The 18,456-nt window shown below is 37.7% G+C and overlaps 1 protein-coding gene across 1 annotated transcript in view; it reads right to left on the reverse strand.

The window, feature by feature from the left end:
• The window catches only part of TGM5 (transglutaminase 5), an 87,916-nt gene that overhangs the window by 47,028 nt on the left and 22,432 nt on the right, over positions 1-18,456 (reverse strand). The window contains exons 4-6 of the mRNA XM_007472435.2: positions 14,495-14,613; positions 11,492-11,620; positions 8,924-9,101 (exon numbers count right to left, since the gene is read on the reverse strand). Of these exons, the coding sequence (XP_007472497.1) occupies positions 8,924-9,101; positions 11,492-11,620; positions 14,495-14,613 (426 nt within the window). The remainder of the gene's footprint in view (positions 1-8,923; positions 9,102-11,491; positions 11,621-14,494; positions 14,614-18,456) is intronic.

An 18,456-nucleotide genomic window follows, 5' to 3' on the forward strand; every position in this document is an offset into this window, starting at 1 on the left:
TGCCCAAGGGAGCCCCATACTTTGGACTACCTGGAAAGAATGATGCTGTTGTGGGACAAGCAGAGGACCAGGAAAAAGAAAGACTGGAAGTAGACTCCTAGATCTATCACTTTCTACCCATGGGACTTATATAGCCTATCTGAACCTCAGTTTCTCCATGTATAAAATGAGGATAATCATATTTGACCTATTTATGTTATAGGGTTGTTGTGGGGAAAATGAAAAGATCATTGAACTTGGAGTTCATTCAGACATTGAGTTTGAATCACAATTTTGATATTTATTGCCCATGTGGGATCCTTAAACAACTTACTTACCCCTTTCTAGGCCTTAGTTTCCCACTTGTAAAATGAAATTTTGATTGGATCAGTTATGTCAAATTAAAATAGAAATGGAGAAAGTGAATTCATGTGTAAAGATCCCCACCAGCTGAATACTGACTTAGTTTTGAAATATAATTTTATCTATGTTTTATTGTATTTTTATTATTTTGTTAAACAGTTTCCAATTACATTTTAATCTGCTTAACTGCTGCACATGGGTGTATTTGACATTTCTGGACTAGATGACCTCTAAGTTCCTTCCCAAGTGTTTTGCTATTTTTGTAGTCCAAATTTGGATGGGGAAGATTCGCCACCTCAAAAATATATTAATTTGTGTGCTGACCTGGCTAAGTCAAGTATTGATAGGAGAGAGCCCAGGATTCATGATATAGTTCTGTTTGTTCCTTTGTCAGACAGCCAGAGAGATAACTTTCTGGCTGAACCCAAGATCAGAGACACTGATCAATGGGCAGAGAGTCTATGTTGCTATTGACTACTAAGGGTATTTAGTGCAATAGAAAGGCAGTAGAAGGAGACAGATAACTGTTGATAATATAATGGAGGAAATTTTTCAGACTCAGGAAGAAAGATCTCCAGTGTATGGCTTCATTCGCCCAATATTCTTGCTCAAGCTTCTGTCCTACCTTCATCTCTCTAGCACTGTGTCACTGAAAGAAGGTTGAACTTAGGAGTCAATACATGTCGGTTTTTTCAGTCTGAGTTTTGAAATTTACTAGCTGTATGACTGTGAAGTCAATCTCTGAGCCTCAGTTTTCTCATTTGCTGAATGGAGATGATACTTGAACTGATATCTCACAAAGTTGTTATAAGGAAATTACTTTGTGAACCATGTGATGTTCTCTATAGATGTTCATTTGTGTATGATTCTTAACTCATGATTCCATTTGGGGTCTTCTTGACAAGGATCCTGGAATGGTTTATCAATTCCTTCTCTGATGGATCCTTTTGTCAGGCAATCAGAAATGTGGTGAAGGAGAGAAAATGGGGATAAAGAAGGCTAAAGCAAAGGCTGGAAAAGCAAAGACTCCAGAACTGTCAATCAAGATGAACATTCTATTTGGAATGAGGACTGAGGTAAGACAGTTAAGAAGAGGAGGCAAACTGAAAAATTTGGGTCTCGACCTGAGGCAGAGTCAAGATGGTGGAGTAGAAGCAGCAAAAGTTCAGACCTCTGAACACCCTTCCTTACAAATTATAAACTAAATGCTCCTGGGGGACTGAAAATCAAACTTAACAACAAGACAGTGCCAAGGAACCCTCCTGCTGGACTTAATTCAAAAGGTACACCCCTCCCAAAATCCAGAATTCAAGAACACTTGGGTTTAAGAGGAAGGCAGAAGGAAGGTCCCAGGACCCCTCCCCCCCCCACACACACTTAGAGTGCTAAGCCTCCAGTGGCAGCGGGAACCTCTAGGCAGGCAAAGGTGCTGGTCTGGAGGGTACACCTTGCAGGCAGGGCTGTGCCAGGCTCAGAGCATTGAACACAGGCAATGGGGGAGGAGCTAGAGAGGGAGCGCAGAGCGGGCAGCCTGGTCACAGTGGAGGAGACCCTCCATATTGCTCCAGCCTTCCAGGAGGTTTTGACCTCAGAGCACATGCAGCCCAACCCAGCTGAACTTAATCCCATCAAAAGTCTTCAGAGGTCAGAGAAGCTCAAGCTCCAACACCCCTCCCTCACAGACTGTTGGACTTTAATCCAATCAAAAGCCTCCAGAGGACAGGGAAGCTCAAACTCCAAAACCCCTCCCCCACAGACTGCACAGAGAGGTTTCCTGACAAAGCTCCAAGAAGGGAGACTGTCAGAAAACTCCAAAACCAAAAAAAGTGAGAGGACCAAGAGCATAGACAAATACGGGGAGTAAAGAAGGAGTAAATATGAGCAAACAACAGAAAAAGAAAAAAGAAATTACAATTGACAGCTTCTATACAGGCAACAAACAAAGAGCAAACAGAACAGAGGAGGAGGGATCATCAAACAATAAATCAGGAATCCCAGCAAATTGGATACAGACTTTGGAAGAACTCAAAATGAAATTCAAAACACAATTAAGAGAGGCTGAACACAATTGGAAAAAGAACTTAAAAACTAAGATGTCATCTAGAAACAGAAAATAGTGTCTTAAAAGCCAAAATCAACCAGTTTGAAAATGAGGCAAAGGAGATGAAAGATGAGGCAAAGGAGATGATAGATGAGGTAAAGAGAATGAAAGATGGCCTCCAAAGAAAATCAGACCAGAAGGAGAAGGATGACCAAAAAGCCAGGGATGAAATCCAGTTTTTAAGATCCAGAATACAAGAATTGGAATTAAGTGACCTCACAAGGCAGCAGGACACCATAAAAAAAAACCAAAAGAATGAAAAAATTGAGGAAAATATAAAGCATCTCATTTACAAAACAGAAGATTTAGAAAATCATTCGAGGAGAGACAATTTAAGAATCATTGGTCTACCAGAAGAACATGACAAAAGAAAAAGCCTGGACATAATGCTACAGGAAATTATCCAAGAATACTGTCCTGATATTCTAGAACAAGAGGGGAAAGTAGAGATTGAAAGAATCCACAGATCACCTCCTGTACTTAATCCCCAACTGACAACACCCAGGAATGTTATAGCCAAATTCAAGAACTATCAGATCAAAGAAAAAAATATTACAAGCTGCCAAGAAGAAGTTATTCAGATACCATGGAACCACAGTGAGGATAAAACAGGATCTGGCTGCATCTACACTGAAGGACTGAAAGGCATGGAATATGATATTCCAGAAAGCAAGGGAACTAGGTCTACAACCAAGAAGCAACTACCCAGCAAAACTGACTATATTTTTACAGGGGAAAGTATGATCATTCAACAAAATAGAAGAATTCCAATAATTTGTAAAGAAAAGACCAGACCTGAACAGAAAATTTGATGCCCAAGCACAGAACTCAAGAGAATCATCAAAAGGTAATTAAAAAAGAGGGAAAAAAGAAAAACAAAACAAAACACCTTTTTTAAAGAGACTCAATAAGTTAAAATATGTATCCCTATAAGAAAAGAGGTCATTGGTAACTCTTAAAAATTGTTATAATCACCTGGGCAGCTAGAAGAATTATAGTTAGAGGGAACAGTGACAAACTATATAGGATCAAATGACAAGACATAAATAGGTATATAGATATATGTATGCATAAATACATATACATGTGTGTATATATGTATATATGTATATATATACAACTAGAGCTAAAAAAGAGGTTAATACTAAAAGAAATGGGAAAAGAAAAAAAGGGGGTAAATTTATAAAGAAGCTCATGGTGGGAGATGGGAGAACATCAATACAATGGAAGGGTAAAGAGGTTGGAGATAGGAAATACTCAACTCTTACATACATTGAAATTGACCCAAAGAGGGAAGAAAAATCCAATCCATTGGGGCAGAGAATAGATTTGTGCCCTATAGGGGAGTAGAAGGGTAACAAATGGACTGGTGGGGAGGGAAGCAGTGCAAGGGAGGGAGAGGGTGGGGGGGTAGTTTAAAAAAGACTGCAAAGAAAATAAGGGGGGATAAAATGGAGGGGGGTAGAAAGTAAAGTAAAATAAGGGTGGGAACTAGGGAGACTGACTAAAAACAAACATTGGTGTAGAAGGAAATAGTGAAAGAAGAAAAGGCAGGAACAGGAGTAGAAATCAAAATTCTGGGAAATACACAGCTGGTAATCATAATTCTGAATGTGAATGGAATGAACTCACCCATAAAATGCAAGCGAATAGCAGCATAGCAGCATGGATTAGAATCCAAAACCCTACCATGTTCTGTCTACAAGAAACACACATGAGGAAGGTAGATATGCATAGGGTGAAAATAAGAGGATGGAGCCAAATCTATTGGGCATCAACTGATAAAAAAGAAGGCAGGGGTCTTAATCATGAAATCTAAGCAAGCCAAAGTAAAAATAGATCTACTTAAAAGATAAAAGATAGGGAAGGTAATTACATCCTGATAAAAGGCAGTATAGACAATGAGGAAATATCAGTACTCAACATGTATGCAACAAATGGCATAGCATCCAAATTTCTAAAGGAGAAACTAGTGGAGCTCAAGTATGAAATAGATAGAAAAACTATACTAGCGGGAGACCTGAACCTTCCTCTATCCGAACTAGATAAATCAAACCAAAAAATAAATAAGAAAGAGGTAAGAGAAGTGAATGAAATCTTAGAAAAATTAGAGTTAGTAGATATGTGGAGAAAAATAAATAGGGACAAAAAGGAATATACCTTCTTTTCAGCAGCACATGGTACATTCACAAAAATTGACCATGTATTAGGGCATAAAAACATTGCAAATAAATGTAAAAGAGCAGAAATAATACAACCTTCTTAGATCACAAAGCAATGAAAATAATAATTAGTAAGGGTACATGGAGAGGTAAATAAAAAATTAATTGGAAATTAAACAATACAATTCTCAAAAAATGGTTAAAGAACAAATCATAGAAACAATTAATAATTTCATTGAAGAAAATGACAATGATGAGACATCCTTTCAAAACCTATGCGATGCAGCCAGAGCAGTACTCAGGGGGAAATTTATATGCTTGAGTTCATGTATTAACAAATTGGGGAGGGCAGAGGTCAATGAATTGGACATGCAAATAAAAAACTAGAAAGTGAACAAATTAAAAATCCTCAGATGAAAACTAAATTAGAGATCCTAAAAATCAAAAGAGAAATTAATAAAATTGAAAGTCAAAGAACTATTGACTTAATAAATAAGATTAGAAGCTGCTACTTTGAAAAAAACAAATAAAATAGACAAAGTACTGGTCAGTCTAATTAAAAAAGGAAAGAAGAAAACCAAATTGACAGTATCCAAGATGAAAAGGGAGACCTCACCTCTAATGAAGAGGAAATTAAGACAACCATTAAAAACTATTATGCCCAATTATAAGGCAACAAATATGGCAATCTAGGTGATATGGATGAATACTTACAAAAATCTAAATTGCCTAGACTAACAGAGGAAGAAACAGATTACCTAAACAACCCCATATCAGAAAAAGAAATTGAACAAGCCATCAAAGAACTCCCAAGAAAAAATCCCAGGTCCAGATGGATTCGCAAATGAATTCTATCAAACTTTCAAAGAACAACTAATCCCAATATTATACAAACTATTTGACAGAATAAGCAAAGAAGGAGTTCTACCAAATTCATTTTACGACACAAACATGTTACTGATCCCAAAGCCAGGCAGGTCAAAAACAGAGACAGAAAACTATAGACCAATCTCCTTAATAGATATAGATGCAAAAATCTTAAATAGGATACTAGCAAAAAGACTCCAGCAAGCCATCACAAGGTTTATTCACTATGACCAGGTAGGATTCATACCAGAAATGCAAGGATGGTTCAATATTAGGAAAACCATCCACATAATTGACCATATTAAAAAGTAGACCGACAAAAATCACATGATTATCTCAATAGATACAGAAAAAGCCTTTGATAAAATACAACACCCATTCTTATTAAAAACACTAGAAAGTATAGGAATAGAAGGGTCTTTCCTAAAAATAATAAACAGTATATATCTAAAACCATCAGCAAACATCATCTGCAACGGGGATAAACTAGAAGCCTTCCCAATAAGATCAGGAGTGAAACAAGGATGCCCATTATCACCTCCATTATTTAATATTGTACTAGAAACACTAGCAGTAGCAATTAGAGAAGAAAAAGAAATTGAAGGTATTAAAATAGGCAATGAGGAGACTAAGCTATCACTCTTTGCAGATGATATTATGGTCTACTTAAAGAATCCTAGAGAATCAACCAAAAAACTAGTTGAAATAATCAACAACTTTAGCAAAGTTGCAGGATACAAAATAAACCCGCATAAGTCATCAGCATTTCTATATGTCTCCAATCCATTTCAGCAGCAAGAATTAGAAAGAGGAATTCCATTTAAAATCACCTTAGACAAAATAAAATACTTAGGAATCTATCTGCTGAGACAAACACAGGAACTATATGAACATAACTACAAAACACTCTCCACATAATTAAAACTAGATTTAAACAATTGGAAAAACACTGATTGCTCATGGGTAGGATGAGCTAACATAATAAAAATGACAATCCTGACCAAATTAATTTACTTATTTAGTGCCATACCCATGGAACTACCAAAAACTTTTTTACTGAATTAGAAAAACCATAACAAAGTTCATTTGGGAAGAACAAAGGATCAAGGATATCCAGGGAAATCATGAAAAAAATGCAAAGGAAGGAGGCCTTGCAGTCCCAGATCTCAAATTATACTATAAACAGTGGTTATCAAAACAATTTGGTACTGGCTAAGAGACAGAAAGGAGGATCAGTGGAATAGACTTGGAGTAAATGACCTCAGCAAGACAGTCTATGATAAGCCCAAAGATCCCAGCTTTGGGGACCAAAACCCACTATTTGATAAAAACTGCTGGGAAAATTGGAAGACAGTATGGGAGAGATTAGGTTTGGATAAACATCTCACACCCTACACCAAGATAAACTCAGAATGGGTGAATGACTTGAACATAAAGAAGGAAACTATAAGCAAATTAGGTGAACTCAGAATAGTATACATGTCAGATCTTGGGGAAAGGAAAAACTTTAAAACCAAGCAAGAGCTAGAAAAAAATCACAAAATGTAAAATCAATAATTTTGATTACATCAAATTAAAAAGGTTTTGTCCAAACAAAACTAATGCATCCAAAACTGGAAGGGAAGCAGCAAATTGGGAAACAATCTTCATTACAAAAACCTCTGACAAAGGTCAAATTACTCAAATTTATAAAGAGCTAAATCAATTGTCCAAAAAATCAAGCCATTCTCCAATTGATAAATGGACAAGGGACATGAATAGGTAATTTTCAGTTAAAGAAATCAAAACTATTAATAAGCACATCAAAAAGTGTTCTAAATCTCTTATAATCAGGTAAATGCAAATCAAAACAACTCTGAGGTATCACCTTACACCTAGTAGATTGGCTAACATGACAGCAAAGGAAAGTATTAAATGTTGGAGGGGATGTGGCAAAGTCAGGACATTAATGCTCCACATTGCTGGTGGAGTTGTGAATTGGTCCAACCATTCTGGAGGGCAATCTGGAATTATGCCCAAAGGGCGCTGAAAGACTGTCTGCCCTTTGATCCAGCCACAGCACTGCTAGGTTTGTATCCCAAAGAGATAATAAGGAAAAAGTCATGTACAAAAATATTCATAGCTGCGCTCTTTGTGGTGGAAAAATATTGGAAAATGAGGGGATGCCCTTCATTTGGGGAATTACTGAACAAATTGTGGTATATGTTGGTGATGGAATACTATTGTGCTCAAAGGAACAATAAAGTGGAGGAATTCCATGGAGACTGGAACAACCTCCAGGAAGTGATGCAGAGTGAGAGGAGCAGAACCAGGAAAACATTGTACACAAAGACTGAAACACTGTGGTACAATCGACTTCTCCATTAGTGTCAATGCAGTAATCTTGAACAACTTGGAGGAATCCATGAGAAAAACCACTATCCACATTCAGAGGAAACACTGTGGGAGTAAAAACACCAAGGAAAAACAACTGCTTGAATACATGGGTCAAAGGGATATGGTTGGGGATGTAGACTCTAAATGAACATTCTAGTATAAACAACAACATGGAAATAGGTTCTGATCAAGGAAGGATACAAGTAATGCCCAATGAAATTGCACATTGGCTGCCAGAAGGGTGGGTGGAGAGGAGGGAGGGAAATAATGTGATTATTATAACCAAGAAATAATGTTCTAAGTTGACTAAATAAACTAATTCAAATGGAAAAATAAATAAATAAATAAACACCACCACCACCACCACAACAAATTTGGGTCTCTTTGCCTTAAAAGTCCAGCTCTCTGATTCTCTCTGCTGTACTACAGTGACTGAATTTCAAAGACCTGTTAACCAATTTCCCCAAATCTGAACTATATTCCACCATCCTCCCACCTAGGAATTATTCTAGTATTAGGGAACCCCCCCTCCATCTTCTTATCTTTCCTTTTCTCCCAAATATACCCCTTACTTAATCTTAGAGAAGAGAATAGAGTATTTTATTTGAGACACCATAATAGTCACTCTGAGTTGATTTAGAGGGACCAACAGAAGAATCAACTGAAAGGGGAGGGAGGAAGGGAGGAGGGACAAGGAGGGAGGTAACCAGGGAGGGTGAAGGGAAGAAGAAGGGAGGAAGGGAGGAGATTGGCAGATCTGATCTTGAATTACCATTTCTACTTAAATAATCCCCTATTACAGAAGTTAAGTGATTTGCCCAGGGTCACATAGCTAGGAAGTGTCTAGGGTCAAATTCAAACTCAGATCTATTTTACTCCTGGCTCAGCACTCTATCCAATAAGCCACTTAGCTTAGGTCCCTACTAGCTCTAAGTACTAACATCTTATGAATGAAGCTGAGATAGAAAGTTTGGAAGTATTTTTTTATATAGTCATATTGTTAATATTTTCCATATAACTTTTGAAGCAGGGTGACATGATGACGCAGGTCTCCTCTACCTCCTAACTTGCTTACCTGTGCACATCACAGCTGCAAAGACCCAACACTGTCCATATTTCACAGGCTGGCCCCCTGTGGCATACCACTTCTTCAAGATGGCCACACTACCATTCCATTCAGAGGGGCTAGTTCCATCATCGAAGCCCTCACTCCATTTCCCATTGAGTACACCATTATCATCATTACTGTTGATCTAAAAGAAAAGCAAGTTTTGAAGCATCAATTTTCTTTTTTAAAAAGCTTTTAGTGATGTTTCTCTTTTTTTAAAAAATCATTCTCATTTACCAATAATCTCTTCGCCCACATAACCCTAATTCACTCATGCCAAAGAAACACAATTAAGTAAAAACAATCATAGAATCAGAGAGTTTGGAAGGATCTCAGCTACCATCAAGTCCAAAACACACACGAAGGAATCCTCACTCCAACATATCCAGAAAAGTAACATTCAGTCTTTGCTTGAAGACCTCCAAGGAATGAGAACTTACAACCTCTCAAAATTGGCCATTCCACCTTTGGGCAGCTAAATTTTTTTCAGACATTCATCTATTTGCCTCTTTGCAATTTCCTCCTGGTTCTGCCCTCAGAAGCCAAACAGTGTTTGTCCAATGCCTCCTCTACATGACAAGCTTTCAAATATTTGAACACAGCCACGTGCCCCCCTACCCTTTTACATACTAAGAATGTCCTGTTCCTTTGAAAGATCCTCATGTCAAGAATTTGAGGCCCTATAAAACTGATCATACCCTTTGATTCTGTCATTCCCCTACTGGGTCTATATCCTAAGTAGATCATACAAAGGGGGAAAGAAACAACTTGTACAAAAAATATTTAAAGTTGCTCTTTTTGTGATGGCAAAGAATTGGAAATCGAAGAAATGTCCATCAACTAGGGAGTGGCTGAACAAATTGTGGCATATGATGGTGACAGAATACTATTGTGCTTTAAGAAATGATGAACAGGATGACTTCAGAAAGAACTGGAAAGATCTATATAAACTGATGTAGAGCAAAATAAGCAGAACCAGGAGAATATTGTACATCATACCAACTGTCAAAGATTTGGCTACACTCAGCAATACAATGATCTGGGACAGTTCTGAAGGACTTATGATGGGGAATGCTACTACCTCCAGAGGAAGAGCTGTTGGAGGCATATGTGGATCAAAGCTTTCACATCATCTTTCACATGATCTTTCACATCAGTCTATTTATGGTTTTATTTTGGAGTTTTGGTTTTGTATGAGTGTGTTCTTACAGCAATGACCAATATGGAAGGGTTCTTCATGACAACAATGTATAACCCAGATCAAATTGTTTACCATCTAAGTGGCAAGAGGGAAGGTAGATGGTTTGGATTTTATAATTTTGGAAAATGTATGTTGAAATTATTCCATGTAATTGGGAAAATAAAATATCTTTGAATTAAAGAAATATAATTCAAGACCCTTTACCATCCTGATCGTCCTTTTCTAGAAACTCTTCAGCTGAAGGTCTTAAACATAGTGCCCAGAATGGAACACAATATTCCAAATGACATTTGACAAGGGTAAGAATATGGTGGGATTGTTATGTCCCTATTGCTGGAAGCTATATACTGCTCTTAATGCAATCCAAGATTGCACTAGCTTTTTGGGCTGCCATATCACATTGATGATTCGTATTGGACTTGTGGTCCACTAAAATCCTGAGATTCTTCTCAGAACAGTTGTTTTCTATGTATGCCTTCCCAAACTGACATGCTAACTATATCTGATAATGTGTACTTCATTTTGTCCCTGTACTCTACCAGCTTTCTATGGAGGGTGAAGGAGAAATATGCTTTGTTACCAGTCCTCTAGAAGAAATATTAATTCCTTTCTTAATTGGTGCATTTTGTTAAACTGGTCATTACAATCATTCAACCTTCTAAGAAGCATTGCTTGCCAAGGAGATGGGGCTTGTGACCTGAGTAGAAAGCCTAAAGTGTTTGATTTAGTCTCATCCAGAAGACTTTGCTATTATGCCAAGTGTTCTTTTGCTAATTAATTAGTCTTATTTCCTATTTTTCTGCCATCTCTTAGCATGTTTGACATTGATATTTTGATGCTTCAGTACAAAAGAAATTTAGAAACTAAAAAGGCAATCTCCCAAACCTCTCTCAAAGAATAAAATTCAGAACTAATGGGAATGAGGGTCTAACACCTAGAGGTTCTGTTCCTGGAATTCTTCAATTGAGAAGACCTCTTACCTAGGCTCCCCTCTTGATCTCAACTAATTGGGCTCCTGTTAGGAGTATGGAGTCTCCCCACCTCCTCTCCCCCAAGAAATTTATAAAATTGAATATGATCAGCACTTGCTGGCTGTAGCATTAGAACCTTCTCTTGGGGGCAGCTGGGTGGCTCCATGGATTGAGAGCCAGGCCTGGAGATGGGAGGTCCTGGGTTCAAATTTGACCTCAGACACTTCCCAGCTGTGTAACCCTGGGCAAGTCACTCGACTCCCATTGCCTAGCCATTACCACTTTTCTGCCTTGGAACTAATACACAGTACTGATTCTAAGATGGAAGGTAAGGGTTTAAAAAAAAGAAGAACCTTCTCTCACCATAGCACTGACAACTCTGCTGATATACACAGAGCTTCCCCGAAGTGCACAGTCCATAGCTGGGTCAACTTGAGAATTCAGGCTCTTGTCTAATAGCTTCAGGCAAATGTTTATGATATTTTCTTCAAACTGTAATGGGAAGGACTTCAAGATTAGTTTGGGAAGCCACGGGAAAGGTGTGTCTGTGGCACGTGTGTAGATGTATGAATGTATCCCTATGTATTCTTCCCTTCCCTCAACCTTTGTTGGCACCCTCTTCTCCCAATTTCTTTGTTACTAGTATATATTTTGTATATTTTCTTGATCTAATTGGTTGATTACAAGGAGGTAAATATTTTTATCTCAAGCCACCTTCCCCCAAATACTATTTTGTCCTTCCCCCTGCCCCAAGTTGAGAGGCATCCAGTGAATACAAACCAATTTTAATATTTGACTATCTGGCTAATTTAGTTGTATCCCTTGTTAGAGAAAAATATATACACATATACATATAGATGTGCATAATACATCAAAACCATAATATATTTAATTTAATAAATTTAATAAAACATTTAATCTATACAGACATGTTTATAAGATTTCCTGTTTGTCATCTTTGTTTCCATTAAGATAGATAATGGAGAGTTGTATATATTGTGGAACAGTTCAATGAAAAGCATTTATTAAACCCTTACTATGTGCAAGACAGGGGTAATTAGGTGACACAAGGTTCAAATCCAACCTTAGACTCTAGCTAGACAAGTTACTTAATTCTGTTTGCCTCAGTTTCCTAATTTCTAAATAAAATGAGTTAGAGAAGGAAATGGCAAACTGCTCTAGTATCTTTGCCAAGGAAACTCCAAATGGGGTCACAGAGAATTGAACACTGCTGAACAACAACAATAATAAGCATATAAGACAGTGGTCCTGGGCAACACAAAGATGAATTTAGCAGAATTTCTGCCATTTGGGTAGTTAACAGACTAATTGAGGAGATAGTACAGATAGGTCAGTAACTATTAAATGTTTTTGAGTAAGTTCTTAGGAGAAAATCTAAATAAAATATAGGAAAGCCAAGGAGAGAAATTATTTCTGGCTGGGGATGGAGGTGGGTGACGATTAGGGTGGGCTTTGGGAAGAGGTAGCATCTGTAATGGTTATCATTGGGTGGAAAGGATTTCAATGAGTAGAGATGGGAGGTGGAAAGTAGGAATAATATTCCAGGCAAAGCATAGTCAAAGGCATGAAAGCTGGGAAAGAGAGGGAAGAGTCTTAGAAGAATAAATAGATCAGTTTGGCTTGGTTGGAGGGTAAGAATATGTGAAAGTGAGTAGTATGAGATAAGGCTGGCATCGGATTATGAAGGCCTCAAATGACTTGGTTTTCATTGTGTAGTCAATGTTCTTTCTAGCTCATTCGATTGTAGAAAAAATAATTCTGAGGCTTGGCTTTCACTTCCCATTTTTTCATTCACTTCTCCCCATCTCCTTATCCTGAGGGATCTTGGGTTGGGTAGTCAGAGGTGGTTGCTCTGCCATTACATCTTGAGTTGTGGGCTCAGGGAAGGACATACAGCACAACACCACACAATGAAGGCTTGTGTGCTTGGCCTAGGATAGAATTTACTTTTCCACATACTCAAGACCATTTCTTGGGATATCTCTACATCAGTCAATACTCATTCCTTAACCAATGATGAAAAATGCTATCCACCACCTGAGAAAGAACCGATGGACTCTGAAGGCAGTTGGAAACATACTATTTTTCACTTTATTTTCTTCAAGAGGTTTTTTTTTTGTTTAGTGATATGTGTCTTCTTCCACAACATCACAATATAGAAATATGAATTTCCTGAGACCAAATGTATAACCTATGTCGAATTGCTTACTGCCTCAGGGAGTGGGGGGAGAAGGGAGGGAAAGAATTTGGAACTTAAAATGGGAGAAAATGGATGTCAAAAATTGCTTCTACATGTAATTGGGGGGAAAGTAAAATATTACTACAAAAAAGAAAAATAGATATATACAGATATAAATAAATATATACAATATGCCATTTCCTTCTCCAGCTCATTTTCTAGATAAGGAAACTGAGGCAAACAGGTTTAAATAACTTGTTCAGGGTTACACAGATAGTAAGTGTCTGAGGTCAGATTTGCACTCAAGATGAATCTTTGTGACTATAGGCCTGGCACTTTATCCACTGTGCCACCCAGCTGCCCAAATCTAGCTACTAGTTGTGTGACCATAGGCAATTTCCCTGAGCCTAAGTTTGCTTATCTGTTAAATAAATCTGTTAAAAATAACATTTTTACCACCTATTTTATAGAATTGTAATAAGAAATGTGCTTTGTTGGGGCAGCAAGGTGGCTCAGTGAATAGACCACTCAATCTCCAGTAAGAGAGACCTGGGTTTAAATCTGGCCTCAAACACTTCCTAGCTGTGTGGACTCTGAGCAAATCACTTAACCCGAATTTCCTAACCCTTATTGCTCTTCTGTCTTAGAATCGATATTTAGTATTGATTGCCCAGGATCATATTTAATATACATTCTAAGATAGAATTCTGGTAAGGTCATAAAAAAGAAAACAGAAAACAGAAAAAGGGGGCAACACAGACCTCTGGCTCCAAATATGACTCTTTCCACTATATCAGTATCTTGGAGGCATTTAGCAAAGCACAGAACTCAGAAAGTCTTCCATGTCAGTGCATTCACTCCACAGATACCTCCTCTCTTTGTAGAAGTGTCTAGTATTCATGGGCTGAACTGGTCTGGGAAAGGTTATACCCAGTCCCTTTCCATCATACTTAGCCTTTCTCAGGCTACCATCTATGTTCCACCTTCCATTCACCCAAGACTAAAGCCAATCTGGAAGAAAAGACTGAAAGGTCCAGGTGGAGTAGACAGAGGTGATTATGTGGTTGCTGAGTAATAACAGTCTTGGACAGAGAACCCAGAGAAGGAAGCAATGACCACAGTCCCACATGGTGGGGGTTAAATAATTGGCCTAGAATGGGACTTACCTGTCCATAGTTCCATGGACATGGACGGATCCAGTTCTTGTTACCCTGATAGATGAAGCCATGATCATTCATGACATATTCCTGTCTCTGAGGCTCACTTTCTAAGTAGACTTCATCAGCTTTAGAAATTAGAGCAGGAGATATGATAAAGAGATTAATAATAATAATTGACATTTATACTAGATTTTTGCAAAGCATAATTTCTCACAACAACTATGCAAAGTAGTCAGTGTAAGTAGTATTCTCATTTTTCAGTTGAAAAAAACAGATTCAGAGAGCTTGTGACTTTTCTAAGATCATACCGCTGAGTGATGGAGATGGGACATAAAAAATTCAGGGCTTTTCCTTTGACAAAATACAACACTCATTCCTATTGAAAACACTAGAAAGTATAGGAATAGAAGGGCCTTTCCTAAAAATAATAACCTGTATATATATTTAAAGCCATCGGCAAGCATCATTTGCAATAGGGATAAACTAGAAGCCTTCCCAATAAGATCAGGAGTGAAACAAGGATGCCCATTATCAGCTCTATTACTTAACATTGTACTAGAAACACTAGCAGTAGCAATCAGAGAAGAAAAAGAAATTGAAGGTATCAAAATTAGCAATGAGGAGTCTAAACTATCACTCTTTTGCAGATGATATGATGATTTACTTAAAGAATCCTAGAGAATGAACTAAAAAGCTAGTGGAAATAATCAACAACTTTAGCAAAGTTTCAGGATACAAAATAAACCCACATAAGTCATCAGCATTTCTTTGTATTTCCAATACATCTCAGCAGCAAGAATTAGAAAGAGAAATTCCATTTAAAATCACCTTAGACAAAATAAAATACTTCAGAATCTATCTGCTGAGACAAACACAGGAACTATATGGACACACGTACAAAACACTTTCCACACAATTAAAACTAGATCTAAACAATTGGAAAAATATTAATTTCTCATGGGTAGGATGAGCTAACATAATAAAAATGACAACCCTACCCAAATTAATCTACTTATTTAGTGCCATACCTATTGAACTACCAAAAACCTTTTTTTACTGAATTAGAAAAAACCATTACAAAGTTCATTTGGAAGAACAAAAGATCAAGGATATCCAGGGATATCATGGAAAAAAATGCAAAGGAAGGAGGACTTGCAGTCACAGATCTCAAACTCTATTATAAAGCAGTAGTCATCAAAACAATTTGGTACTGGCTAAGAGACAGAAAGGAAGATCAGTGGAATAGACTTGGCGTAAATGACCTCAGCAAGACAGTCTATGATAAGCCCAAAGATCCCAGCTTTGGGGATCAAAACCCACTATTTGATAAAAACTGCTGGGAAAATTGGAAGACAGTATGGGAGAGATTAGTTTTGTATCAACATCTCACACCCTACACCAAGATAAACTCAGATTGGGTGAATGACCTGAATATAAAGAAGGAAACTATAAGTAAATTAGGTGAACACAGAATGGTATACATATCAGATCTTTGGGAAAAGAAAGATTTTAAAACCAAGAAAGAGCTAGAAAAAAATCACAATATGTAAAAATAAATAATTTTGATGACATTAAATTAAAAAGGTTTTGTACAAACAAAACCAATGCAATCAAAATTCTGGAGCAATAAATTGGAAAAAAAAATCTTCATTACAAAAACATCTAACAAAGGTCTAAGTATTCAAATTTATAAAGAGCTAAATCAATTGTACCAAAAAAATCAAGCCATTCTCCTATTGATAAATGGGTAAGGGACATGAATAGGCAATTTTCAGATAAAGAAATCAAGACTATTAATAAACACATGAAAAAGTGCTCTAAATCTCTTATAATTAGAGAGATGCAAATCAAAACAACTCTGAGGTATCACCTCACACCTAGCAGATTGGCTAACATGACAGTAAAGGAAAGTAATAAATGTTGGAGGGGATGTGGCAAAGTTGGAACATTAATGCACTGCTGGTGGAGTTGTGAATTGATCCAAACATTCTGGAGGGCAATTAGAAACTATGCCAAAAAGACTTTAAGATTGTCTGCCTTTTGATCCAGCCATAGCACTGCTGGATTTATACCCCAAAGAGTTCACATAAGGAAAAAAGACTTGTACAAAAATATTTATAGCATGTGTCTTTATGGTGGCAAAAAATTGGAAAGTGAGGGGATGCCCTTAGATTGGGGAATGGCTGAACAAATTGTGGTATCTATTGGTGATGGAATACTATTGTGTTCAAAGGAATAATAAACTGGAGGAATTCCATGTGAACTGGAATGACCTCCAGGAATTGATGCAGAGTGAGAGGAGCAGAACCAGGAGAACAATGTACACAGAGACTGATACACTATGGTACAATCGAATGTAATGGACTTCTCCATTAGTGGCAATGCAGTGATCCTGAACAACCCAGAGGGATCTATGAGAAAGAATACTATCCACATGCAGAGGAAAAACTGTGGGAGCAGAAACACAGAAGAAAAACAACTGCTTGATTATATGGATTGAGGGGGATATGATTCGGGATGTAGACTCTAAATGATCATCCTAGTGCAAATATCAACAACATGGAAATAGGTTCTGATCAAGGACACATGTAATACCCAGTGGGGTTGTGTGTCAGCTACAGGAAGGGGATGGGGGAAAGGGAGGGAGGGAAAGAAATATGATACTTGTAACCAAAGAATAATGTTCTAAATTGACTAAATAAAATTTTCTAAATAAATAAATAAAAATTCAGGGCTTTTGATTCCAGACCTGGTGCTATTCCTTCTTTCCTTCTTTCCTTCTTTCCTTCTTTCCTTCTTTCCTTCTTTCCTTCTTTCCTTCTTTCCTTCTTTCCTTCTTTCCTTCCTTCCTTCCTTCCTTCCTTCCTTCCTTCCTTCCTTCCTTCTTTCCTTCTTTCCTTCTTTCCTTCTTTCCTTCTTTCCTTCCTTCCTTCCTTCCTTCCTTCCTTCCTTCCTTCCTTCCTTCCTTCCTTCCTTCCTTCCTTCCTTCCTTCCTTCCTTCCTTCCTTCTTTCCTTCTTTCCTTCCTTCCTTCCTTCCTTCCTTCCTTCCTTCCTTCCTTCCTTCCTTCCTTCCTTCCTTCCTTCCTTCCTTCCTTCCTTCTTTCCTTCTTTCCTTCTTTCCTTCTTTCCTTCCTTCCTTCCTTCCTTCCTTCCTTCCTTCCTTCCTTCCTTCCTTCCTTCCTTCCTTCCTTCCTTCCTTCCTTCCTTCCTTCCTTCCTTCCTTCCTTCCTTCCTTCCTTCCTTCCTTCCTTCTTTCCTTCCTTCCTTCCTTCCTTCCTTCCTTCCTTCCTTCCTTCCTTCCTTCCTTCCTTCCTTCCTTCCTTCCTTCCTTTCTTCCTTCCTTCCTTCCTTCCTTCCTCCCTCCCTCCCTCCCTTCCTCCCTCCCTTCCTTCCTTCCTTCCTTCCTTCCTTCCTTCCTTCCTTCCTTCCTTCCTTCCTTCCTTCCTTCCTTCCTTCCTTCCTTCCTTCCTTCCGCTCTTTCTCTCTCTCTCTTTCTTTCTTTCTCTTCTCTGTCTCTGTCTCTCTCTTTTCAAAAGAATTGACATTTTATTTCAAAAGATCACTCAAACCCCAACCTTGGGTCTGCCTCATATTGTAAGATCCACTGAAACAATCAACGAGCTTCTTGATTTTTATTAGACATGTTGGAAAACTGGGAAAGTGCCTGCAAAGATGTTCATGCTTTGGGAAGGACTGTCTGTTTCATGAACTAATGTAGGTAGAAAGGAAAGAATACTAACTTGGAATCAGAACACCTTAGTGAAAATTCTGCTCCTTATGTTTACTTATTACCTTTGTGACCATGGGTAAGTCATTAAACTTTCCTGTGCCTCAGTTTCCTGATATGTAAAATAAAACAATGAACAAAAAATAAGGAGGTTGACCTGGACAGCTTCTGACAGGTTCTTCTCTCTTCTAATATAGAATGCTTATACTATATAATCCATTGTACTATCAACCCTAAAAC

The sequence above is a fragment of the Monodelphis domestica genome, chromosome 1 (assembly GCF_027887165.1).
Source record: "Monodelphis domestica isolate mMonDom1 chromosome 1, mMonDom1.pri, whole genome shotgun sequence".
Classification (NCBI taxonomy): Eukaryota; Metazoa; Chordata; class Mammalia; order Didelphimorphia; family Didelphidae; genus Monodelphis; species Monodelphis domestica.